The sequence below is a fragment of the Protobothrops mucrosquamatus genome, unplaced genomic scaffold, assembly GCF_001527695.2.
Source record: "Protobothrops mucrosquamatus isolate PMUCROS unplaced genomic scaffold, P.Mucros_1.0 scaffold570, whole genome shotgun sequence".
NCBI lineage: Eukaryota > Metazoa > Chordata > Lepidosauria > Squamata > Viperidae > Protobothrops > Protobothrops mucrosquamatus.
The window spans coordinates 208,907-232,593 of NW_015386872.1; the positions used below are offsets into that span (position 1 = coordinate 208,907).

Here is a 23,687-nt window from a genome sequence, read left to right on the forward strand (position 1 = left end):
CAAACAGTCCAGCCCCTCATTTCAGGTCCACGTCAAAGTCCAGCACCAGCAGCTTGGTTTCTTCGGTGCCATTGCGGCTGCCAACAGCACACACGAGTTTGGTGTTGGAGGCACGGATGCGCCAGACGACCCCTCCGCTGCCCCCACTTTCCAGGGCAACCAGGTTGCGCACAAATTCCCCCGTCTTGAGATCCCACAGCTTGACTGTGCCATCGTCTGAGCTGGTCACGACAAACTTGGAACTGAACTGGAGGCAGGTGACTGCGCTCTGGTGCTTACTGGGTCCTGCGAAGAGGAGGGGAGGTGGGAAGGGGGGACTGTGCACGTGTCGCCCCTTCCAAGTGAAACCAACCCTCCCCATGGCCCCACTTGCCCCATGCCCAACAGTCGGAAGCTGCTTCCAGGCATGGGATGCAGCCATCCCTTTGCGAGAGCAACAGCCGATGCAGCCAGATGCGGCCCTGGCAGTTCCCCAAAAGCAGCCTGGCCGAAAGGCCATCACCGTGCCCGGCTCTGGGGCGCGCCTTCCGTCACATTGGACGCTGCACACGAGAGCTGGCTTCCTACATCCAGAGTTCTACCCCTGGGGGCCAATAGCGGCAGAGCTCACTGTCGCACTTCAGGAGGCCAGAGACCCTTGCTCTGCCAGTCTCTGCCCCCTGCCACACTCACCTTGGAGAGTTTGCAAGCACTGCCCCGTCTTGATATCCCAAATTTTCACAGTGGAGTCAGCATTGCCAGAGACGAGGATGTTGTCCCGCAACTCCATGCCGCTGGTGAGGGACTGGTGCCCCATCAGGGTGTGCAAGCAGTTGCCGCTCTCGGCATCCCATACACGGATTGAGGTGTCAAGGGAGCCACTCACAATGTGGGTGCCGTCAAACTGCACAACGGTAAGAGACAAAACGTTGCAAATGAGCAGCTCTGGAGGGCTGGGCTGGGCTGGATAGCCCCCCGCAAGCCCCTTCCAGCTCCCCCACACGGAAGGAGAGCCTCACCTGCAGGGAGTAGACCCGGTTGGTGTGGCCTTGCAAAGTGTGGGTGCAGCTCTCTGTCTCCGGATCCCAGACTTTCACCGTGTAGTCGTAGGCACCGCTCACCACCTTATGCCCATCGTACTGGACACAACGCACAGCAGCCACATGTCCCATTAGCACATGGAGGCACTGCCCAGTCTCTATATCCCAAAGACGGAGAGTGGCGTCCCGAGAGCCACTCACCACCCTGCCAAGGGAAGGGAAGTAGCCTCAGCGTCCTGTCTGACACCACAGGAAACCCCAGCCAGCTTTCCAAACACCCCTATCCTACTCCAGGCTCCTCTACCTGGTGTCATGGAGATGCATACAGCGCACAGTCGAGGTGTGACCGTAGAGAGTATGCACACATTCGCCAGTGTCTGCGTTCCACACTTTCAAAGTCCGGTCTGTAGAGCCACTGATGATGATATTGTCCCTCATCTGGGAGGACCAAACGCCACCAGTGTGTCCCACCAGAGTCTGCACACACTGCGGGAGAAGCAGGACTTCAGAAGGGCCGGGCGGGGCCAAGAAAGCCGTCACCGCCACAGAAGCTGAACCGGGGCTCACCTCACCAGTGATGGCTGACCAAACCTTGAGCGTGTTGTCATCGGAGCCACTGACAATGCGGTTGCCACAGAACTGGAGGCAGGTGATGACGTGGTCATCGTGACCTTTGAGGACCTGCTCCGGGCACAGAAGGAACAAGTGAGCTGCAGCCCCAACAATGGAGAGGCTTCATCCACAAGTGAGGAGAGCTCACTTTAAACTTTCCAGCTTGGAGCAAGCCCCAGGATCAATAGCCGTGACCACGGAGCCACCAGCTGGGCTTCCAATCCTTAAATGTGGATGAATGAGATCCACGTGTGAGCAATCAACGCTCCTCTCTTCAACTGCCCCATTTCTGAATCCCCCTCATTGGCAGCTCCTCTTCCTGAGCATGCAGGGGGCACCGAGACCAGTTCAGACACCACCTTCCTGCTGTGGTTGCTGCAGACACAGGCAAGGCCCTCCCCTCGCAGTCGCTGGCCGTCCCGCCCCCTCAACCTTCACACTCCCCCAGTCTACATTTAGGGCGAGCAAGATGGACACCTGGCTGCCGGATGAAAGCAATCTTGGAGGTGGGGACTCAGCATACCTTGGGGGGCCGGGCATCTCCATTGCGCCAGTTCATATCAATGCGATGCTGCCGCAGAAAGGCCAACTTCCAAGGGCTGTACATGAAGCCTGGGCTCAGCAGCCGACGCTTACGCAGGCTCAGCGGCTCCTCAATACCTGCACAGAGGGACCGGGGGGGGGGGCCTGGTCAGGGCAAGGATGGCCAGGGGAGCCCACCCTGCCAACAACTGGGCAAAGCAAGGGGGAAGCTGGGCCTCACCTCCATCGCGGCACTTCTCCCGCCACAGCAAGTTGTCTTCGGCTAAAATGCGCCAGTAGCGACACGTCTGCGCAGCTCGGAGCAGGTCCCGAGGCTCCAGGAAGGAGAGGACATAGAGAGCCAGCTGGAAGAGGAGGAAGAGCTGGGGCTTGGGGGCTGTTCAATGAAAGCCCAGCCGATGCACTCAGGCCGTGTGCCACCTGGGGCCCACCAGGCAGCTTCCTCCCTCCTTGGAACAGGACTACTGTCCATCTGGCTGCCGTGCCAATAGCCACAACTGCTCAAGAGCAGGGACAGGGAGCATCCCCACGTCTCTTCTCTGGCGACCTTTCCAGGTGGCTCTGCAAAGTTGGGAAGATTTGCCCACGCCCTCTGAAGGTCTTACGACCTGCTGCGTGCCCCAGGACCTGGCCAGCATCAGAGCCCAGCCTTCTACCTGGACCTGCCCACAGCGCCTCAGCCCACTGGCTTCTAATACACGTTCCCTTTGACCTTTGTTAGGGTCATTCGGGTTTTGCCATGTTCAGGCTCCGCCTCACAAGCCCTCTGATTTCTTTGTGCCCGTTGTATGTGTAGCACAACCAAAGCTCCACTGTCGGCTCTCCTCGGACGTGACTCTTTTTCTAGTTATGTTCTCGCTCTCTTCTTTCAGTGGAACTGCCTGACGCTCTCTAACAACATCATTCACGTTTAGACTTCTGTAAAAAGTATTGTACCAAGCAGCCCCGTCTCAACTACATCACACCTGGCACTGTGCGAGACCTCCTTCCAAACAGGCCACCCACCTCCTTTGGCAGAAGCGAGATGAAGTCACGCTGGAACTGGGGCTCAATCACTTGCATCATGTGCTTAATCTGGGGGGGCTCACAGCGGTCAATGAGCTCATCCAGGGCCAGCAGCTTCTCCGGGCCACTCCAGTGCTGGCAGGAAACCAAAGGAGGATGCACAGAATAGAAAAAGAACGAAGCAGCTCGTTCTCTTTACTTGTCCAGCTAAAAATGTTTAACGCTCATTGCACCTACAGCACATTCTGCAAACATCCCATAGGAAGAAAACGGACCCCCAACAGCCAAGGGCTGCAACCCCCAAAGCCCACCCTCCCCAAACCCAAGATCTCTTGCTAGAAGCCCTCAGCCTCCCCACCACTCACCTGGAAAGTGCGCAACCAGTCCTGCAGCTCAGGGGGCGGAGCCACAGGGGGGACATGCCGGCAGCGTGCCTGGCTAGCCTTGGCATTCCGAAGATCCCCAAAAGTGGCCACAGGCCGGGCGATGCAAGGACCCAGCATCCTGAGGACAGAGCGAAGTCATCCCTAGCAAGCGCCCCAACTCCTGTCTGCCTCCCCCAGCCACACACACGCGCGCACCCCCAGGGGCCTTACCTGCCCCGCTCGGAACGTTTGCAGAGCTTCTTCCCCGGGGACTGGGCTCTGCCCTCGGGCCCGCCCTCTGACTTGCGCTTCATCTGCAACCGGGAGAGACCAGGGCATCAGCAGCCCGAGCCAGCTGCGTAAACGGAAGATCCCGACCAAAGCAAGCAGGCTCCGCCCCGCCGCCCACCAAATCAAGCTCCTGCCGGGTCTGCAACGCTGCAAAACCCCAAAGGCCGGCTGGGCGTCCCCGCATTCGGAGGGCGGAAGCCTACTGCGCCTCCCCGCAGCCCCGGCCTCGCCTTCCCTACCTTGGGCCGGGAGTGCTGGAGGAGCCCCCCGCCCTCCGTCCGCTCCACGTAATCGATCCAGCGCTCGTCCACCGTGTAGTAGAAGTAGCCGTCCCCGCCCGCCTCGTCGCCGTCGCTGCTCTCCTCTTCCTCTTCCTCCTCCTCCTCCTCCTGGCGGCGGCCCCTCGGGGAACCGGGCCCGCCGCCGCGCTCAGGACTGCGCTCCGGCCCTCCGGGGTTGCGGGCAGCGGAGACCTCTCCGCGCGGTCCTCCCGCTCCGCCGCCGCCATCCTGCGAAGGGGACGGGGAAGCGCAGGCGAGGCTGCGCGTCCCCCCGGCCTCCCTGCCGGCGCGCGGAGAGCCTTGGGCGGCCGGGCCGGGGCGCCGTCGCGGGCGGCCGTCGGGGGTCTCCGGGCGGTGCGAGCAGGTCACGCGCTGGCGGTTCAGCTCCAGGGTCCGGGCGGTGATGCCCTTGACGCGCAGCAGGTCCTCCAGGCGTGCGAAGCCCCTCAGCTCCTGAGCGGGCCGGGAGACGGTCAGGCGGGCGCCCGCGGGACCCCCGCCCCGGAAGAGCCGCCCCCCCCCGAGCCGCCCTCCGGTCGCTCACCTCCCTCTTGCGCACGATGCCTCGCGCTCGGCGGCGCCCGATCCCGACCAGCGCCCGCTCCAACTCCGCCGCGCCGGCCCGGTTGACGTCTATCCTGCCGCCCCCGGACCCAGACCCCGACATCGCCACCGCCGCGCCCGGGCCGCCGCCGCGCGCGCCTGCGCGGGCCGCCCGCCCCGCCTACATTTCCCAGAGAGCCACACGAGAGCCGCCAGTCGCCAAACAAGACGGGCCTTTATTGGTCAGCGGCGCTTGTAGAGGCAGGGCCGCAGCGCCAGTCCGCGCGGCTCCTCCGCCGCCTTCGCCGCCCGCTCGGTCTTGCGCAGTTCGAAGCTGTAGAAGTGGCTGCCCGAGACATCCTGCGGAGGGAGAAGCCGTCGGTGGGGCCCGGGGCAGGCAGGCAGGCCCGGCCCGGTCCCGCTTACCTTGGAGATCAGCCGGAAGCCCAGCCGGGCCAGCGCCCCCAGGAAGGCCCGGAGGTCCGCGAAGCGGCTCGCCACCTCGGCCACCAGCAGCGTCCCCCTGCGGCGCAGAGAAAGAGCGCGAGTGCTCGCCCGGCCGCCTCGGGATCCCCCCCCCCGGCCGTCCCCCCGCTGCTTACCCGGCTCGCAGGACGCGGTGAGCCTCTTGCAGGATCTCGTGCAGGTTGGTGCCCATCAGCGCCAGGCAGAAGACGGCCACGTCCACGGAGGCGTCCTCTAGCGGCACCTGCGGGCGACCAGAACACCTGTCCGACCAGGCGGCGGGGGCGAGGCGGGAGGGAAGTGGGGGGGAGCCCGGCCGGCTGGCCGGCCTACCTGGGCCATGTCGCAGACGGTCACCCGCGGGTCCAGGGCCGCCAGGTCGAAGCAGTGCACCCGGTTGGGCAGGCTACGAGCCAGGGTGCAATCCCCACAGCCAAAGTCGGCTACAACCAGGGAGGCCGGTCTGTGGGGAGGAGAGGGCCAGTTAGAACAGGCGGAACAGCCCCCCCCCGCCCCCCACAGCCTGGCCCCGAGTTTGTGCCTGGGGAGGCATGAGGCACAAAAGCCTGCACTGACCCTCGGAGGAAAGCCTGCCACATGGAAGGGGAGAGGGGCCGAAGCAGGGCCGAAGCAGGCTTATTGTTTAGCTTGGATTAAGAGCAGTTGCTCTCATCAACTTAGAATTATTTTCCTGTATCCAAATAAACCTGCTTTTCTCACAGGCTCCTTTACGTTCTCTACTTGTTCCCAACCACGGGGAAGCCGTTCCAGCAGGCATGCTGCACAGGCCTTTTTGTAACATTTTTCAAAAGGTTGTTAATAGCAGGACAGAGCAGTCACCCAGAAAAGATGGTGGCTGCTGCAAATTCAGCCAGAAAAGACGTTTGTTGATCCCCAAAGGAGAATTGGATCAAACCAACTGCCAGGGTAGTGTTCAGGCTTGTGGTTTCAAAATCCACATCTTGCACCAGAGCAGGGCCCAGAACTCATGGGCCACAGCAGCCAGAGCCTCAAAGCAGATCAGCTTTGTTCCAGCCTCAGATCCTCAGGCAGGCCTCTGGGACAGTCCAGGGATCCCCAGCCCACTGGACTGAGCTCACTCTGACCTGCGGCGAAGGTAGTGCACAAAGTGTTCCACGGGTCGCTCGGGCCAGCGGGCTGCCTGCAGGGCAAACCCTCGGTGGTAGACAGCTAAAGCCTCAGGGTCCTCCTGGAAAAGCTGGGCTGCCTCTTGGCTGGAGTGTGTGTACAGCAGCTGGTTGATGTAGCGGAAGCGAGCAGCATCCAGGCGGCTCTCCAGACGCTGCCGCAGGGACGGCGTCTGCCTGCTAGGCGCCTCCGTATCTGGGGTCAGGCTTCCCTGGTCATCAGGAGGCTCCTCTGCTTCAGAAGACGCCAGAGGCTGGCCGTTGGAGGCCTTGAATTTGTTCTTCTGCCGCCGCTTGTTCTTCTGCTGATTTCTCCATTGTTTCCTGGTCAGTTGCTGCCTCAGCCCCGGGGCTGCTCTGTCGTACCAACTGCTGGACTCCGGGCTGCCCTCCACCGCTGCCATCTCACCTAGACATAAGCGCTTCATATGAGGCCCGTGTGGACCCAGAGGCTGGTGCACAAGAGCCACCCCTGCCCAAGCACGCAGCAGAGATCTCCGCCGATCAACTCATTTTGAGTGGCCCGGAGCGGACCCCCCTTGCGGGCTCCAGGCGGGGCTGAGGCAAGAGAGCAAAGCGCCTTCCCGTCTGCTCGGCCCGCTCGCTGGTTACCGCCAGAACCGGGACGGATCCCCCGGGCAGCGCTATCCCCGGCCGCGCAGCCTGGTTCCTCCGAGCGTGTCGCGGCGCCCGGTCCCCGAGGAGGCTCTCCCGATGGCCGCGCGGCTCCGGGCAGCAGACCGATTCCTGCAGCTGGTCGCCCCGCAGGCAGCGCGCTTCGCGGAGGAGATCCGCTGCCCTCGCTTGAGCAGGAGCTGCCGCTCTCGCAGCCGACGGGACCTCCGGTACCTGCCACTCTCCGGCCGCCGCGCTTCTCCCCGGGCACTGGGGCACAACCCGCGCTCTCGGCCGCCTCGTGTCCGCGCCGCCCGCCGCCCGCAGCGCTCTTGCCCGGCGGCGGCTCAGCGCCTGCGAGGCCTAGCGGTGCCCCAGGCCGTAGCCGCCGGCGCAGGGCTGCCCGGGAGCGCTGCCGGGAGAGGAGCGACGCCCGTCCGGCGATGGATCCCGCGGCCAGAGACCTCCGCGCCGGCATCGTCTCAGCGGGCGCCGGAACCCGCGCAACGTCCGGCGCCGAGNCCGGCCGCGCGGCTTTTTTGGGAGCGCAGCTGCTGAGCCGCCGGCGGGCCTGGAGGGGAGAGCCGGGCGAGCGGGGAGCCTGGTGATGGCGGCGGCGGCGGCGGGGCGGCGCTCCGGCCGGCGGCTGTACCAGGCCTCTCCTCGGTGGGCGCTGGCCCCGCGGGCTCTCCGCGCAACCCCCGGCCCAGCGGAGGCGAGGCGGGGGCCGGGGACGGCCGGAGCGCCTCCCTGTCCCGCTCCGATCTCCTTTTAAGGGCCGCCCGCTGGCGCTGGCCGCGGAAGAGGGAAGGAGGACGGGCGGGAGTGGCTGGGCGCTGCCTCCCTCCCTTCCTCCCGCGACCGCTTCCCTCGCTTCCTGCCTCCCTGCCAGGGACGACCATGGCTTCAGCCCCCTGCACTGGGCTTGCCGCGAAGGGCGCTCCAGCGTGGTGGACATGCTGGTTATGCGCGGCGCCCGCATCAACGTCATGAACCGGGGAGACGACACCCCCCTGCACCTGGCCGCCAGCCACGGGCACCGCGACATCGTCCAGAAGGTGGGGACCCCGGGGCGCCCTGCCTGGCGGCTGCAGCTCCCTGCCCGGGGGGGGGGAGGGGCGTGTAGGCAAGCCGGGGGGGGGAGGGAGCTGTTGCGGTCCCAATGCCCTGATCCTCCCTTCTCTCCCGGTGCAGCTGATCCAGTTCAAGGCAGACATCAATGCCGCCAACGAGCACGGCAACACCCCTCTCCATTACGCCTGTTTCTGGGCCCAAGAGCAGGTGGCGGAGGTGAGTGGGGGCTTCTAGGGGCCTGTGCCGAGCCTGGCCGTAACCCCGGGTCGGTTGGGTTGCGAGTAGGGGCTGTCTCCCTGCCTCACCTTCCCTCCCTGTTGCTGCCAGGACCTGGTAGCCAGTGGGGCGCTGGTCAGCATCTGCAACAAATACGGAGAGACGCCCCTGGACAAGGCCAAGGAGCCCCTGCGGGACACACTGAGAGGTGCGCCCTCTTCTAGCTGACCTCTGACGCCTTCTTCCTTCCTTCCGCTCCTGCTCCTTGGTGGGGAGGGCAGAGTTAGCCTGTGGACCTGCCTGGTCGGCCAGCACCAAGAGTGGTTCTTTTCCTTGTGGCCCCTTGTGTGAAGCTGGCCACCAGGCTGTCAGCTCCAAACTCGGGCAACCCAAGTTTGGTGTAGAGCTCTTAAGAATTTCATTGCTGAATTTGGGAGAGACACTTCTCTGCCCATTTGAAAATGCAAATCATCAAGTAATTCATTCTGAATAAAAATCACTTATTAGGGAGTAGTCACTGTGAGAGAGACCTAAGTGTCCTCGTGAACCACCGTTGAGCCAGCAATGGGTTGTAGCTGCCAAAATAGCCAACACAATCCTGGGATGATGTCAAGAGAAGTGCTAGTACCACTTTATACTGCACTAACGAGGAAAAACTGTGTCCAGTTCTGGTCACCCCGACACCAAAAAGATTCTGAGCCCTAGAAAACAGGCACAGGAGAGCAACAAAGATGAGGAGTCTGGAAGTACGATGAACCTTGCAGGAGAGATGGGCAGCATAGAAAATGAAGTGAGTAAAGATTGAGGGAGCCTACTGAAGAGAAGGACAACTCTCTTCCAGTACTTGAGGTGCCACCACAGAGAAGAGGGTCTGACTTGTTCTCCAAAACACCTGAAGGCAGGACAAGAAGCGACAGGTGGAAGTTTGTGAGAAACAAATTTTCTGACAGAGAGAACAATTATTCAGTGGAGCAACCTCCCTCCCAGAGCTGTGGGTGCTGGAGGTTTCCAGAAAGAGATTGGATAACCATTTGACTGGGGTTTTTCTATAAGGTCTCCTGCTTTGAGCAGGGGTTGGACTGGAAGACCTTTGAGGTCCCTTCCAGTCCCAGGAGTTTGTCTTCTAGGTGCCTTCACACTTGGTCTTAAGGCAAAAACTGGGTTCCCCCCAAACCCAGAGCTCTTTCAGTCCATCTTTGCGTTTGCTCCCCCCCCCCCCCCGTTTCCTTGGGTAAATTCGGGGAAGGGTGATGGACGGAGTGACCAGAAGAGCGAAGGGGGGGAGTCAAGCTCTCCGGCCTCCCTGACTGCTCCCTCTGCTGTTCTAGAGCGTGCAGAGAAGTCCGGCCAAAGCCTGACCCGCGTCCCCTACAAAGACACGTTTTGGAAAGGCACCACGCGGACTCGACCACGTAAGGGGTGGCCTTCCCAGAAGGAGGCAAGCGGGGCTTGTGGGTCAGAGCTGGGGGCCGAGCTGGAAGGTCCTGACCCTCTCCTGGGCCTTTCTCCTTCCTAGGTAACGGGACCCTGAACAAGCTGGCGGGGATTGACTTCCGGCAGCTGAGCCTGGGCCACAAACTCAACGAAAACCAGTCTGGAGAGGTGCTGTTTCCAGCTCCCCTGCCCTGCCCTCTCCCGGCAAAGATGGGGAGGGGGCTCCCCCGTTCCTGCCTCAGCCGGGTCGGCCAGGTGCCCTGACCCCTCTGCTTCCCTGCAGCTCTGGAAGGGGCGCTGGCAGGGGAATGACATCGTCGTCAAGGTCCTCAAGATCCGCGACTGGACAACCCGGAAGAGCCGGGACTTCAATGAGGAATACCCCAAGCTCAGGTGTGGCAGCAGCAGCTGAACGGGGTAGGGTGTATGTGTGTAGGAATGGGGAGACTCTGCCCTGCCCCCCTCGCCCTCAAGCAGCACCCGGGCCTGCCTTTGGGCGTGACAAAGCTGACCTGAGCCGTCTCTCCCCACAGGATTTTCTCCCACCCCAACGTGCTGCCGGTGCTGGGTGCCTGCCAGTCGCCCCCTGCTCCACACCCCATCATCATCACCCACTGGATGCCCTACGGCTCCCTTTACAACGTGCTGCACGAAGGCACCAGTGAGTCTGGCCACTGGCTGGGGAGGGGGCTCCTTACAGCCCAACAAGGGGGGAGGTAGCAGAGGCCCCAAAGTCACTGACCGGCTACGTGAAACGGTTGGCCACGCCACACTAGGTCGTTCCCACAACAGAAACAACTCCCGAGTTGCAACTGAGCTGTGTCTTACGGAAGCTGAGGAGCAGCTGGGTCAAAGTATGCCACGCACCACCACCCCAAATTAAACTAGCTTGTCCCAGGGCATCCTGAAGCATCCCTTTGACCCTGTCCATGGGGGAGGGGGGCAATGTCCGGCACCTCCCTTGAATTAGGTCTGTCGGGCATAAGTAAGCAGGAAGAGGAGTTTACTTCAAAGCACTCCAGCTTTATTCCATGCTACCCTTGCCCAAGAATCTCCTGGTGGTCAAGGCAAATTGGCACCAGAGAAGACTCAACTTGCAGGGTGTGTGTGTTAGCTGGATTTGGAGCTCTTGTGGGAGTGTAGATAGTCATCCAAAGTGACGCACTGACTGACCCAGCCCTCGGCCTCTGCCTGGTCATCTACTGCACGTCTGCAGTGGGCTGCTCTGAGGCGCTGGTCTTCGGAGGGCCTGTGGGCAGCCCCTCTCTGGGAATGGAATGTTCCTCTCCTGGGGGGGTCTGGGCCTGGGTCTCTTGTAGCCTTTTTCCTTCCTCCGCTGCAGTCCTGGAGAATAATCCCGCTGGACCAGCAGCCCCAATTTCTCTGGGCGCAAAGTGACCCTGTTGGCTTCCTGGAAAGTATTTCCACTGCTGCCAGTAAAAAAAACAGTGAAAGTACAGCTGCCAAAACCGTGAGATTTTGATGCCCATTTGCCTGAAATTCCTCAGAGAACTGTGGAAGAGCAGTGGGCTCAACTTCTCTACAAAAAGTGAAGTAAAAAAGGCTAGAAGGAAATTCAAAACAAATCACTAAAAGAGAAAGTCCAATAGGCAACTGACCCGAAGGTGGCTTGGACACATTCACAGCTGGGACACCCCTGCCAAGGCCTGAATTGACACCACCCCTTGCCCACGGAGCCTGCTTGCTTTCTCTCGCCCGTTCTAATTTTGGGCGTGATTTTGCCCTTCAGCCAAGCTTCGGCGGGGGTGGCTGCCACCCCAGGTGCCCGTTGCAGGAAGGAGGGGCTCCTTTCCACCCCTGTGGGTGAGCACTTCCCGTGGACTCGCTGTCCAAGGAGCAAGTCTTCCCCAGGGATGATGGCCGGATGGGAACGTGGGGCGAGAGGCGTTCCTGGCAGCCAGAGTGGGGCATCCAGGCGACTGGGCTGCTCCAAGGCTCTCTGACTGGGAGCCGTGCCCTGAGTGGGCCAGGAGTTGCCCGAGAGGGGCTTCGGGTCATCAGTTCTCCTCCAGGCTCAGTCAGAACGGGGAAAGGCTCTGTCCCCCAAGGTGTTGTGCTTATTTTCCCATCTGCCCCATGGATCTGCCTGTGGGGCTCAGCTTTTGTCCCACTGCAGAGGAGATGCTTGGGCACCCCTGCTCCCTCTCTTGACCCCGGGCAGGGCAGGCTCGCTGAATTGGAGACAGGAAGGCAGGTTCTGATAAACCCTTAGAAAAAACATAGGGGGGGGGGGTTTAAGAGCAGCTTGGCAGCAGAGCCAGTACCCCGGAGGGAGGGGCGGTCCCCTTGCCTGAATTTGGCTCCCTCCCTGAGTAAGGAGGGGGGCAGGATGGCCTCCAAGGCAGGTCCCAAGTTTCCATTTCATAACCTCCTATTCACCCAAGATGACCCTTCTACATCCCGGGGGGGGGGGGGGGCTGCCCCTCCTGCCTTCTCTCTCCAGACTTTGTGGTGGACCAAACGCAGGCAGTGAAATTCGCCCTGGACGTCTCTCGGGGAATGGCCTTCCTGCACACCTTGGAACCGCTCCTCCCGCGCCACTATCTTAACAGCCGTGGCATCATGGTCAGTTGGGGGGCAGGGAGGGAGTTTGGCACACTGGGCAGAGCGGACTCAGGGCACAGCCTCACCCGCCTCTTGCCCAGAACAGATAGACGAGGACATGACGGCCAGGATCGGCATGGCGGATGTGAAGTTTTCCTTCCAGTGTCCGGGCAGGATGTATGCCCCAGCTTGGGTGGCACCAGAAGGTGAGCGGGGAGGGGGGGGGAGCAAGGGCTTCTCCGCTTCCCCAGCCGAGCCCTTCCACAGCTTCTCCCAGGCAGCTCCTCCAACCCTCCCCCTCTCCTCACAGCTCTACAGAAGAAGGCCGAGGAGATTAACCGGCGCTCGGCAGACATGTGGAGTTTTGCGGTGCTCCTCTGGGAACTGGTGACCCGGGAAGTGCCATTCGCTGACCTCTCCAACATGGAGATCGGCATGAAGGTGAGCTTTGGGGGAGGACGAATGGGTCTTGCCCGGCTGTCCAGCGGGTGCCAGCGAGTTCTGGTGTCTCTTTGCAGGTTGCCCTGGAGGGGCTGCGGCCCACCATCCCCCCCGGCATCTCCCCTCATATTTGCAAGCTGATGAAGATCTGCATGAATGAAGACCCTGCCAAGCGCCCCAAATTTGACATGATTGTCCCTATTCTCGAAAAGATGCAGGAGAAGTGAGGGGCCCGTCTGGCAGCCCCTGGCCGGCCCTAAGTGCCTTCAGGAAGAGCTGCGGCACGGAGGGCTCCCTGCGCACGGTACGGATGAAGGGGCTGCCCGCTGAGGGCAGGCTCCGGCAGGGCGCTGCTCAGCCTTGCACCCTCCCTTCTGCCTTCACGCCCTGCATCATCTCCGGCCACCTCTTGTGCCAAGATCACCCAGCACTCCCACCTGGCTATGCTACCGGTTTTATATTTTCTACACAGGCCCAGGACGAAGTCCCCTGTGGCCCAAATAAACAGCTGTCACTGAAGGAGGAGGGACTTCTGTGCTGCTTCCGCAGGGAGGGGATCCGGGCCATTAAGGGCTGCCCGCTGAACCAGTGCGGGCAAGTGCATCTGCAAAGGCAGCAGCGTCCGGCCTCTCTGGCCGTGATCCTTTGGCCACAGAGATGCTACTGGTCTGCAAGGGGCATCTTTTCCCCTTGCCAAACGGCAGCCAGGCAGAGCCCCCCCCCCCAGAACAAAAGGCTGCCTGGGGGGGGAGGTTGACTGCCTGCAGGCTGCCTCCAGCAACTAGGGAAGAGAGGTAGGAGGATACGCCTCTCCTCCAAGAGGGAAGCCCCTGTTGCTGACCCCTGGGGATGGGCACTCTGTAATGATGAAGGCTGTGGGGCACTGGGGATGCTGGCGTAAGGCCCTCCTCGGGAGGGAGGGGGCTGATGCTGGAGGGAGGCACCAGCAAAGCATGCCCCATTCAGTGAGCATCCGCCCCCATTCAGTGGGTATCCTCTGCCCACCAGCCCTGCTGGCCAGGAATACCGCAGCAGCAGCAGAGCACCCAATGACAGGGCAGCAGGGGGTCCTACCAGAAACCAAAGCAAAGGGGGGGGCAAAGAGACTTTAATAAAGAATGGGGTGGGGGAAGGACCTTCAGGTGAAATAATGGGGCTTCTTCACGTTGATGCCATACTCGGCCAGTGCAGGGGCCAGATCCTCCATGGTCAGCGTGTGCTTCTTGTCCTGGGAGAAGGAGAGATGGCAGCAACTGAGGGGTCAGTGCCTGCTCCCCAAAGCGCCCCGCCCACACCCACCCACACACCCACCTTGCTCTTGTTGCGGGAGCTGCAGGAGGCCGTGCCCTTCATCTTGCAGTGCTGCAGGGCGTCGTTGGCCACGTCCGAGATGAACTTCTGGGCTGCCAGCGAGACCAGCCGGATGCTGCGGGGCGGGAGGGGAGGGAGGGGAGGGTTGGCTTGGCTCGGCCCGGCCCGGCCGGACTCGCCCTGGGGCCCTGGGAGCCCCGCCACACTTACATGCGCGGGTCCGACGCCTCGAAGCCGGCGCGGTTCAGGTAGTAGCCGGTCACGGCGTCCGGGATCTGCAAGCGCGGGGCAAAGTCAGGCGGGAACGGGGCCGCCACCCACCGCCGCCGCCACCCCCGGCACCCACCGTGGGCGTGTAGTCCTCCAACTGCAGCAGGAAGTCCACGAGCGGCGCGCCGGACGAAGCCGAGCCGAGCGGCGGGGCGGCGGCGGCGGCGGCCTTGGCCTCCCCGTTGGCGGCGCCCGCGTGTGGCGCGAAGACTCCGTTGGGCAGCGGCGGCGGCGGCGGCGGGGGGCCCTCGACGGGCTGCGCCAGGGAGGAGGCNGCCGCTGCTAGTGCCCGCCCCGCTGGCGCTCATGGATACGGCGAGCTCCGGCGGCGGCGGCAAGGCGGCTTCTGCGCAGGCGCGCCGGACCCCGGAAGCGGGGCGGGGCGGACGCGGCTCCTCCCCTCCGGCGCCCAGCTCGCGGGGCGGGGGCGGGGGCGGGGTTTGCCCAGGAGGGCGGGCTGGAGCGGGGGCGGGGCCTCCTTTACGCTCCGGTCCAGAGCCGCCCGGAGGTCCGAGGCGGCCGTGCGGGGTCTCCCTCCGTCGGGCCCGGAACGGCTGGGAGACGGCCCGGCCGATGCCGCCACCAGCACCGGCCGAACTGGGCCTGCAGCCACCGGAGGGAGAGTCCTGAAGGACCCTGAAGTAACAGTCGCAGCCGCTGCTTCGAAGCGCTTCTGGCACGTCGGGGCAAAACCTTCCATGCCCGGATCCGGTGAGCCTCGCCCGGCCGCTTTCCTTGTTGGCACCTGATTGGGCAGAATCTCGCCAAGCAAAAACTATGATCTTTCAATCTAATCTAAGCTGCCCAGACGAATCCCGGGGGGGGGTCTCTGGGGGTGGCTACCGTGAACCGACCCACCCCCCGGGGCTCCGCCGCCTCTCGATCCGGGCCTCCCAGTTGGGAAAACGCCCCCCGCCCGCCCTCCTTCCCTCCCCCCACGGGGCTGCTGCTTCTCCTCCCCCCCCCCACCTGCAGTACAGTCAATTACACTCCGATTTCAGCGCAGCTTTTCACCAAGTAGCCCAGAATGAAACATGGACCGGATGGCACGATAGGCGAAGACACGGCCGGCTTAAAAATAATTTTCAAAACGCCCAATGACTTCTCATCAAATTGGGAAAATATTTTTAGTGATCAAAGGATCAGTCAGAGTTCCTTTATTTTTCAGTATTTTTATTAATCGTCGTAATGGAGAAAATACTTTTCAGATCTGTACATGATACAAAACTGGGTGGGACGAGTACCGCAAATGTAATTTGAGGCCCAATCAACACAAGCGGTTTCTGCAGCGTGCAGCTTCTTAAGATTTTGAGAAATAACCACTTTGGTTTCTTCTCCTTTATGTGATCTGCCCAGCTCTGGGCAACGCATTTTAGGATTCAGAGAACTTGGAGCAGGTTAAAGAGAAGGAGAAAGATGACCCGGGGCCTGGAAACCAAGACAGACTACAAAGGAAGTGGGAATGAGGGGGTCTTGGTGCTCTCTCAGCTTGGTGGTTTCCTTGCGGCCATTTCATGATCAAACTACGTAACGTCATCAGTGCTGGAAGGAAGGAAGGGAGGGGCCTTTTATACACTATGGCGGCTCGCCCTGTCAGTGCTGGCGGGAGTGATCCTGGCCTGTGGACAATGGAAAGCGCTTGGCCTTCTTCCGGGCCACTTCAGAGTTCCAGGATGCCTTTTACTCCAGTGTGTGTGGAAGACAAAACCATGGATTTAAGTTTCAGGAAGGCAGATGACTGGACAGTGGACCTTGCTTTTGGAGAGATGGGGGTGATGCGGTCAAGCCGTGTCCGATAAGGCTTGTATCTGAATTCCTGCCATGATTAGGGCTTGGACCTGATGGCTTCAACAGCACCAACTGACCTGGGATTTGGGACAATTTCTTCCTGGTGGGCCAGGACCGTCTCTTGCCCCAAATATAGCTGTGCGATGTGAAGCGTTCCTACCGAGTCCCAAGGCTTCTAGGTGGGCCAGGGGCTGTCTGCAGTGCCTAATGGGAAGCTGGTGGTTGGGGCATTTGTGCTCAAAAGAGGGTGGGGGTCTATTGCAAGCCTCCCAATGCCCCACATACTGGCAACATCACATTTCACACCTAAAATAGGATTCTGCATTCAAAGCATTGAAAACCTTTGCACAGCACTAACACACCCACACCCCGCTTCCTTTGCCCCCATGAGCCCCAAAGACCACATTGTATGGCTGGCAGTGGCTGGTCACCAGCCCCCGATCTCTTGGGATTAGTCCCCGACAAGACCACCTCCTAGTTCCCACTTGGAAAAGAGGAACCCCTTAGGGCAGGAGAAGGATAACCACCACCACCCCATGTGCCACTGTAGCCTCCCAGTCACCAACCCCCCCACACACATACACCCCGTCCATTCCCTCCCCCCCCCCATCCTGACTGCAAAGCAGACCGCCAGCAAGGCATGCCCAAGCCATGCCATGCTAGCCCAGGAGGCCACGCAGCAGCTGAGGGAAGTTGGGGGTCCCCCAGCCTGTGACGGGGTCCCAAGCAGGGGCGGCACAGAAACCTTCGCCTTGCACAGCAGCATCCAGGCAGGACAGATGGCATCCATGGGTCACCTAGGGGGAGGCAGAGGAAGGGGGGCTTTTATCACCTGCCCAATATTCAGGATCCCGTTCAGCCAAGCCCGCTTCTCTTTCTAGCTGCCATGCCTGACAGCAAGATCACAGGCTGCCCCCCCCCCCCCCCCCCCGGGATCGGGCTCCCAAGCTGCACCCCCCCCAGGCACTCACGTCGTAGAGGGCAGTGCTGTTCCCTCCTTCCTGGAGCCGGTACAGGGCAGGGTTGAGGAAGCCCAAGGCAGGCAGCCCTCGCTGCAAGCGCCAGTCGTTGATCAGGGCAACGATGCCCCCCACCACGGGAGTGGAGGCCTGGGGGTGGGGAAAAGCAGGAAGGTCACCAGGGGCCAGCAGGCTCCCCCAGCCCAGCAGACAGACAGACAGACAGCCGAGGCCATGGGAGAAGGCCAGCAGCGAGGGCCGCATACGCACAGAGGTGCCCGAGACCCAGGGCATGGGGACGTGGTTGGTCACCACCCAGTAGTTGTCCGAGAGGGCCGCCAAATCCGGATAGGCTCTGCCTGTGCTGTTGTAATAGCTGGCGGGGGGCAGCCGAGGCGACGTGCTCAAGAAACGCTTCACGGCCGTTACCTGTGGGCAGGAAAAGGGGGCAGCCTGTCTACTGCTCCTCCAGCAGGCAGCCTCCTGCCCCACAAGGACCTCTGTGGGCCGCTTGCCAGCCACGGCTCTTGTGCTTTGCAACCAAAGGCCTCTCACTGCCACTGCTGGGGGGCGGGCGGGGGTGGGATGGCTCTGCCTCTTGACTCACCTGGTAGTCGGGCATGGGGAAGACGTTGCTAAACCCTCCTCCGCTGATGTAGTCTGCCACCTCAGCGCCCACCAGGAAGGGCTGCCGGAAGGCCGTGCCCCCAACGGTTGTCACATAAGGGCTGTAAAGCAGGTGAAGCTTTGGGGTCTCCCCAGCCTGGTGCCCGGCCCTGCAGCCACCCATCCGACCCCTGAGGCAGGAAGGGGGCAGGAGCCCACCCAATGGGAGTGGGCACCAGAGATGGCCGCCTGCACCACCGGCCAGGCCGATCAAATTCTGCTGCTCTTCGCTGCCACCTCCAGCCTCCAGCAGCAGCCCCTCCCTCACCGGCTGCCCAGCCCGTCCCTTCAGAGGAAACGGGATGGATGCACGAAGGGTCCGAAGAGCCCCCAGCCCCAGGCCCTTTCTCCTCACCTGGAGGCTGGGAAGCTGGGCCGGAAGACATGCTTCCCCCCCGAGATCGCACGGCAGCCGGCCCCCGAGTCACCTGCAGGAGGGGGTCAAAGAAACCCTGGTCACTTTCCTCCTCCCTTTCCAGCCACTTAATTCTTTTATTTATTTGTTACATTTATTTGCTGCCTATCTCTCCATGGTGTAAGGTGGCTTACAACAATAAAAAGAAAAAAATGAAGAGTGTAAACAGAAATAAAATAGTAGGATAATAAAATAATGAAAAAGAACACAATGAGGCTCCGTAGATTATACACACACACACACACACACACACATTTACATACCTTCACCCATACATATATATACATATATATATGTGGGTGAAGGTATATGAATACCATGTGTACATTTGTGCTATGTATGTGTACAGGTAGATGTATACTTTCTTTTGAGAACAGGCAACAGAATTTCATTTTTAATGTGTGCTCACAATAAAAGTTATCTCTCTAGATGAGATAACCAAAAAGATGGGCGGGTGGAGAGCAGGGTGCAAGGGAGGGGGGGGAGGTGGAGTCTGCCGTCAATCCAGCAGCCCCCTCCAGTGTGGAACCGGCCCGTCTGGACCCCAGGCTAATCAGCAGGGCCAGGCCTTCAGGCTCGGAGGGAAGGAGGTTGGGGCAGATCTTGCCCTGGAGGGCAGGCTGTGCCAAAGGGCAGAAGGCTCTTCCTCTGGATCCCGATAGTTGGGAGCTCTTTGACTGATGGGATCCAAAGGCGCCCTTCTCTGCCGGCACAAGTAGGAGGGCTGGCCTGGACTGGTGTGCCACTGAGGGAGGGCTTTAAAGGTCACAAGCAACACCTTGAACTGCACTCGGAAAGGGAGCAGAGGTGTACTATGGGCCATCCAGCTGAAGCTTGCAAAAGGATTTCAAGGGTAGTCCCATGTACAATGCATTGCAGTAGTCCAGACAAGAAATGACCAGGGCTTAAATAACTTAGTGCAAGAAGTGCTGATCTGGAAAAGGTCGCAGCTGGTGCACAAACCGGAGCTGTGCAAAAGCTCTCCTGGTCACGACCACCCCTGGTTCTTCAAGCAGGAGACGCAACTCTGGGAGAACTGAAGTGGCGAATTGGGCCTGGATGGGGAAGTGCAACCCTGTCCATGGTTAAGGGTGACAAAGGCTTGCCACCCGCTGCTCGCCTTGGCATGGCTGCCCTGGTCTCCTGCTGGCTGCCCTGAAGTGGCGTCTGGGCACGGGGCTGGCGGCCCTTTGTTCCCAGCCTGGGGGGGGGGGAGGCCTGCACGCACCTGAGGCAAACAGGATGCTGATACCGCGGGCGGCCGCCTTCATGAACTCTGTGTTTACCCGCTTCATGTAGGCCTGAGAGAGGCTGTCCTCATCGTCCCCGTAGCTGACCGAGTGGACCCACGGCAGCCCACTGGTGTTGCTGAGCAGGAGCAGCCACTGCAGGAAGGGTTCCTGGCTCTCGTGGCGACCTGGCAGGACCACAGAGGAGGAGGAGGAGTTGCCTTCATCCAGGCAACCCTCCCCACCTCCACAAAGCCCCTCCCCCACAGCCTCTGGCCTCTCCTGGGGCAGCCAGACCAGACCAGAAGCTGCACTGGGCTGAGGAGAGGAGAATACCTGCATTGCTGAAGACCCAGGTGGAGATGTTGGCTCCTGTGCTCATGAGATACTCCACGTCCAGACTGGCCTCCAGGCCGGCTGAGCCAGAGCCCTGGTGGCCAATGACGTGGTTGACCTGGGAGTGGTGGGGGAACGTCCTGCCAAACAGCTGCATGAATTCAGCCAGGTCGGCCTGGTGGAAGTACTGCTCCAGGAACTGGCAGAGAAGAAGCCGTGGGGCTCAGCGGCTGCCCTCCAGTGCAGCCCAGAGATGAGCACGCCCGGCAGGGATACGGCCTGGCCAGAGCAGCAGCCTAGAGCTCAGCCTGCCAGCCCCCTGCCCTCCAAATGCCAAGTGGGAAGGTTGGGCCCCTACCTGGGCACAGGCCTGGCTGTTGTGCGAGAAGTTGCCCACATCCGCCCGGGTCAGGTTGTATCGCTGGCGGAGCACAGCCGGGGTCACGCCCAGGTGGAAACTGGACCGCCCGTCCTGTCCTCCCACTGGCGACTTCTCCACGGCCCAGGCCCGGCTCACCACCTTCTGCTCGGCTGGGAAACGGTGCAGCCCCCCCACTTAGAAGGGGCGAGACAGAAAAGGGAGGTCACTGTTGCCTACGGCAGATGAGGCCCACCCAGCAAAACATCAGAAGAGAGCCCCTGAATCAGCCAACTCAGCCCCCCCCCGAGGCGCCCTACCAAAATCCACGTGGTCCGCTAGGTCCCGATCAAGCTGGTAAGGCAGGGGGGACCTTATGACCCTGCGAGCGTCTTTCGCGTAACGGTGAAACTGCGCTCCCGGGAGAAGGCGCTCAGCTGTGCTGCAGGTGGAAATCCAGAGCTCAGGCGCCCCCAGTCTTCTTGCGGGCTGCCCGGCCAGCCTCCCCAGACCTGGCCCAACTCACCTGGCTGGCATCGAGCACTGCAGAAAGTCCAGGGTGCGGACTCTCTGGCAGTCCCGGACCCCGTGAGTCGCCAGCCACTTGTCCATGCTGCCCAGCGTCCAAGGAGAGGGGGAGACCAAGGCACTCACCTCGGCCAGCGAGAGGAAGTGCCCTGCGCAAGGGGTGGAGAGAAGAGGCAGGTCTTCAGGGGGTGGTTCTGTCCTACATCCCCACAGGACGTTGGGGGGGCTGGTTGTGCAGCCCTCCTCTGTCCCTCAGCCCCCCCTCCAGCGGCTCTTCCAGGTGACTAGTCACTGCAGGGCAGCAGAGCCCCCCCCCCCGCCCCATGGGAAGTCTTGTCGAAGGCTGCTCTGGACTCTAAAATTCCCAGGCCTTTGAGGCAAAGCTCCCTGGAGCCACCGTCCCCCCCGCCTCCTTCCAGAAAGGACCCCCAATGACCCCACCCCCAGGAAAGAGGAGGCTGCCGGCTGGATAAGCGAAGTCCAGGGGTCTCCTATGGCCTCCCCAGGAGGAGACGGCGGCTGGGTGGTCGAGGCTCCTCAACCAGACACCCTCTCCCGCTTCTAGGGTCCCGGGCTATCGGGCTGGAAGTCGGATCTGGGCCCCCAAAAGCAGCTCCCGCAGGCAGGCAGGCAGGCAGGCAGGCAGGCGGGGGTACGCAGCCGGAGCCGCAGCAGGCGCCCGTACCGTAGTCGGGCGAGTCGGGCGAGGAGACGCGGCGCACCAGCTCGCTCAGCCGCTCCACGTTCCGTTGCCGAAGCGCAAAAGTCAGGCTCAGCCGCTCGGAGGGGGCCGCGCGGCCCAGGGAGGACCACCCTTCGGGGATCCTAGGGGGAGACGGAGGTGGTCACGCGCCGGGAGCCCCGGCAGTTCTGCAGGGGCGGGGAGGAATCCAGCCCCGGCCGGCCAAGCCTCCTGCCAAGCCCGCAGCTTCTCGCTCACCGGAAGGGCTGGTCCGGCTCCGGAGCCGGGACGGCGGCGGCGGCGGCGCTGGAGCGGAGGAAGGCTGGCGAGAGGAACAGCAGCAGCAGCAGCGGCGGCGGCGGCGACAAGTGGCGGCGTCTGGACGGGGCGGGACGGGGCGGCGGAGGGGGATCCAGACAGGCGAGGACGACCGGCCGCCCCCTCCGGCCGCCCCCCTCGGACCGACCCCTGCCCACCGCTCTCGCTGCGCCCCGGAACTCCGACCGCGCCATCCCAACCGAAGGTGCCCCGAGTCAGGCGCTTGCTGTCACGTGACTGGGGGCGGACGGTGAGGGGGCGGAGATTGGCGGCCCTTTGCGCGTGCTCAGAGGCTGCGCTAAGGCTCCGGCTCCTCCCGGCGGCGGGTGCTGTGGCTTCCGGCGGGGGGGGGTTCGGCCGGCGCGGGTCTTTCGAGAGCCGTCGGGGAAGCTCCCTCTCTTCTCTGGAGCGATCGCTCGGCCGGGACTCGCTGCTTGGAGGAGCCCTTCTCCTTCTGCAGTTGCGCTTCCCCCCGTCGGACAGCAGCGACGACGGCGTCACCCCCCCCCGTCTCGCCGTCGTTACCGCAGACGCTGCTGGCCTGCGGGGGGGGGCGAGGGGGATTCATTCCAGGGAAGAGCGAGCCCGAAGCTCCGCTGCAGCACTCGGGGAGCCGCGGGGCCCGGAGAAGGAGGACAGAGTCGCCCTGGGAGGATCGGTGCCTCCCCCGGCGGCTCCTGCGCAGGGTTGGGATGGCGGGGCGGCCTGGCCCGCCGGAGGGCTCGGGTGGGCCCCGTCCGGGATCCATCTGTGCTGGAGAGTAGCTGAACTGCCGGTCTTCAGCGGACCTCGCACACCTTCCCTTGCTCGTCTCCATCCGCAGCCCAGCTACAAAATGCAGAATAGCAGAGCTGGAAGGGACCTTGGAGGTCATCTAGTCCAGGGCTTTTCAATCTTTTCACCCATTGTACCACTTTTAGGATACAGCAACGTCCGAGTACCACCAGTCGCCTAGCAAGGTGTCAAAAACTTGATGACCGAAAAAAGAAAAAGAAAAAAGTGATAAAGTACAGGTAGTCCTCGACTTACAACAGTTCCCTTAGTGACTGTTCGAAGTTACGGCACTGAAAAAAGTGACTTATGACCATTTTTCACACTTACAACCGTTTCAGCGTTCCCAGGGTCATATGATTTCATTTGGATGCGTGGCAACTGATTCATATTTATGATGGCTGCAGTGTCTCAAGGTCATGTGATCCCCTTTTGCAACCTTTTGACAAGCAAAGTCAATGGGGAAACCAGATTCACTTAACAACCTTTTATATCAGGGGTGTCAAACTCAATTTCATTGAGGTCCGCATTAGCATTGTGGTTACCTTGTGGGGGGGGTGTTCCTTCCCGTCTAGTTACCAGCAGAGGTCACTCTAGGGTGCCATCAACGCTCTCTCTTGGTCTGAGTCCTGGCTGAAAGAGATCCAGATAATCCTCCAGACAGAGTCTCCCAAAGCTGTAGTCAGTGCAACCAGCCTCTCGTCAAGTGGGATCAAGTAAGGGCCCCTTGAGAAGCGGGTCACCTCCTTGGAAAGTCTGAGTGATTTTATCCGTCAGATGTTCAGCATATTCCTCACAGCGACCCATACAGGAACCTCTGGTTTACTCCTTTCAAGGGGTGTCTAGGTCACCCAATACAGGGCCACCAAGCAGCTCTCTGCAAACAAAGTAAGGGTGGAGAAATATTCATCATCCTTGCCGCCATGAGCTGGGCTGGAACAGCGGCTCCAGCCCCATTGCGCTCCGAAGCCAAATAGTGACTTGTGCAGCTCTCGCAACGGGTGTTGCAGGACTACGTTGATTGGCACCCATAACTGTTCAAGCTACAGGTTTTGGGTGGACTTCAAGGGCAGCCCCAGAGAGGGCATACTGCAATTCTCCACAGGAAGTGGTGGTCAGTTGGGTTGGCTCTAGACCTTTTGGCACCCTGGGCAGTCATATTCTGGCACCTTCCATTTTATGCCTTCCATTTTTATTAGAAATTTCAAAAAGTCACTCTCTCATTTCATTTTCTCTTCCAAGATGTTAATCTTTACAGTTGAATTTTCAGCCATGGACATTTTTTCCCTTTCTCAGCCCAGAGTTGCTTTGCAGAGTGAGATGGCGGCATATAAATTAAATAAATAATATTTTACCCTATTTACATGGTATATGCAGTTGTAAGAGCAGCAGCAGCAGCAGCCATTGTTGCTATATAGCAAAAAATTCTGCAAAATAAT

General features: G+C 61.2%; 5 protein-coding genes across 5 annotated transcripts; 1 reads left to right on the plus strand and 4 right to left on the minus strand.

The window, feature by feature from the left end:
- Window positions 1-16: 16 nt before the first annotated feature.
- On the minus strand, window positions 17-3,858 carry LOC107288668 (F-box/WD repeat-containing protein 7-like). Its single transcript, XM_015817310.1, has 10 exons — window positions 3,776-3,858; window positions 3,545-3,683; window positions 3,180-3,314; window positions 2,395-2,518; window positions 2,155-2,291; window positions 1,587-1,700; window positions 1,324-1,505; window positions 999-1,224; window positions 673-883; window positions 17-285 (listed from the first exon to the last, which is right to left on the minus strand). The coding sequence occupies exons 1-10, from the start codon at window positions 3,856-3,858 to the stop codon at window positions 17-19; spliced, it is 1,620 nt and encodes a 539-aa protein (XP_015672796.1).
- A 1,038-nt stretch (window positions 3,859-4,896) lies between these two features.
- RRP8 (ribosomal RNA processing 8) lies at window positions 4,897-6,676 on the minus strand. The gene is made up of 5 exons (XM_015817297.1): window positions 6,231-6,676; window positions 5,458-5,587; window positions 5,262-5,368; window positions 5,086-5,182; window positions 4,897-5,019 (listed from the first exon to the last, which is right to left on the minus strand). Exons 1-5 carry the CDS (start codon window positions 6,674-6,676, stop codon window positions 4,903-4,905), a joined length of 897 nt encoding a protein of 298 aa, XP_015672783.1. The 3' UTR covers window positions 4,897-4,902.
- An 818-nt stretch (window positions 6,677-7,494) lies between these two features.
- ILK (integrin linked kinase) lies at window positions 7,495-13,137 on the plus strand. The gene is made up of 12 exons (XM_015817299.1): window positions 7,495-7,553; window positions 7,780-7,945; window positions 8,082-8,177; window positions 8,289-8,385; window positions 9,506-9,589; window positions 9,694-9,779; window positions 9,895-10,004; window positions 10,145-10,272; window positions 12,076-12,197; window positions 12,283-12,382; window positions 12,487-12,617; window positions 12,695-13,137. The coding sequence occupies exons 1-12, from the start codon at window positions 7,495-7,497 to the stop codon at window positions 12,842-12,844; spliced, it is 1,329 nt and encodes a 442-aa protein (XP_015672785.1). The 3' UTR covers window positions 12,845-13,137.
- Window positions 13,138-13,708: 571 nt separating this feature from the next.
- Window positions 13,709-14,898, minus strand: TAF10 (TATA-box binding protein associated factor 10). Its single transcript, XM_015817300.1, has 5 exons — window positions 14,683-14,898; window positions 14,275-14,454; window positions 14,139-14,203; window positions 13,929-14,043; window positions 13,709-13,845 (listed from the first exon to the last, which is right to left on the minus strand). Exons 1-5 carry the CDS (start codon window positions 14,896-14,898, stop codon window positions 13,756-13,758), a joined length of 666 nt encoding a protein of 221 aa, XP_015672786.1. The 3' UTR covers window positions 13,709-13,755.
- A 1,746-nt stretch (window positions 14,899-16,644) lies between these two features.
- Window positions 16,645-21,671, minus strand: TPP1 (tripeptidyl peptidase 1). The gene is made up of 12 exons (XM_015817301.1): window positions 21,418-21,671; window positions 21,163-21,302; window positions 20,476-20,626; window positions 20,270-20,391; window positions 19,950-20,146; window positions 19,592-19,790; window positions 19,255-19,443; window positions 17,967-18,039; window positions 17,553-17,673; window positions 17,216-17,374; window positions 16,958-17,095; window positions 16,645-16,783 (listed from the first exon to the last, which is right to left on the minus strand). The coding sequence occupies exons 1-12, from the start codon at window positions 21,669-21,671 to the stop codon at window positions 16,646-16,648; spliced, it is 1,881 nt and encodes a 626-aa protein (XP_015672787.1). The 3' UTR covers window position 16,645.
- Between the last annotated feature and the right edge of the window lie 2,016 nt (window positions 21,672-23,687).

Bases quoted from the DNA above. Each gene is read 5' to 3' on its own strand.
- LOC107288668 (XM_015817310.1), bottom strand. From the start codon at position 3,858: ATGAAGCGCAAGTCAGAGGGCGGGCCCGAGGGCAGAGCCCAGTCCCCG. The intron at 1,506-1,586 runs GTGAGCCCCGGT...CTTCTCCCGCAG, and splicing joins GGTCAGCCATCACTGGTGAG to TGTGTGCAGACTCTGGTGGG. The intron at 884-998 runs GTGAGGCTCTCC...ACCGTTGTGCAG, and splicing joins ACCGGGTCTACTCCCTGCAG to TTTGACGGCACCCACATTGT.
- RRP8 (XM_015817297.1), bottom strand. From the start codon at position 6,676: ATGGCAGCGGTGGAGGGCAGCCCGGAGTCCAGCAGTTGGTACGACAGA. The intron at 5,183-5,261 runs GTAAGCAGCGGG...TCTGCGCCGCAG, and splicing joins CACCGCGTCCTGCGAGCCGG to GGGGACGCTGCTGGTGGCCG. The intron at 5,020-5,085 runs GTAAGCGGGACC...CTCCCTCCGCAG, and splicing joins GCTTCCGGCTGATCTCCAAG to GATGTCTCGGGCAGCCACTT.
- ILK (XM_015817299.1), top strand. From the start codon at position 7,495: ATGGCGGCGGCGGCGGCGGGGCGGCGCTCCGGCCGGCGGCTGTACCAG. The intron at 7,946-8,081 runs GTGGGGACCCCG...CTCCCGGTGCAG, and splicing joins ACCGCGACATCGTCCAGAAG to CTGATCCAGTTCAAGGCAGA. The intron at 9,590-9,693 runs GTAAGGGGTGGC...TCTCCTTCCTAG, and splicing joins CACCACGCGGACTCGACCAC to GTAACGGGACCCTGAACAAG.
- TAF10 (XM_015817300.1), bottom strand. From the start codon at position 14,898: ATGGAAGGTTTTGCCCCGACGTGCCAGAAGCGCTTCGAAGCAGCGGCT. The intron at 14,455-14,682 runs GTAAAGGAGGCC...TCCCTGGCGCAG, and splicing joins GGGCGGCTCTGGACCGGAGC to CCCGTCGAGGGCCCCCCGCC. The intron at 14,044-14,138 runs GTAAGTGTGGCG...CCCGCCCCGCAG, and splicing joins GAGGCGTCGGACCCGCGCAT to CATCCGGCTGGTCTCGCTGG.
- TPP1 (XM_015817301.1), bottom strand. From the start codon at position 21,671: ATGGCGCGGTCGGAGTTCCGGGGCGCAGCGAGAGCGGTGGGCAGGGGT. The intron at 20,392-20,475 runs GTGAGTTGGGCC...TTCCACCTGCAG, and splicing joins CAGTGCTCGATGCCAGCCAG to CACAGCTGAGCGCCTTCTCC. The intron at 17,674-17,966 runs GTGAGGAGAAAG...CCTGCTTTACAG, and splicing joins CCCAGCTTCCCAGCCTCCAG to CCCTTATGTGACAACCGTTG.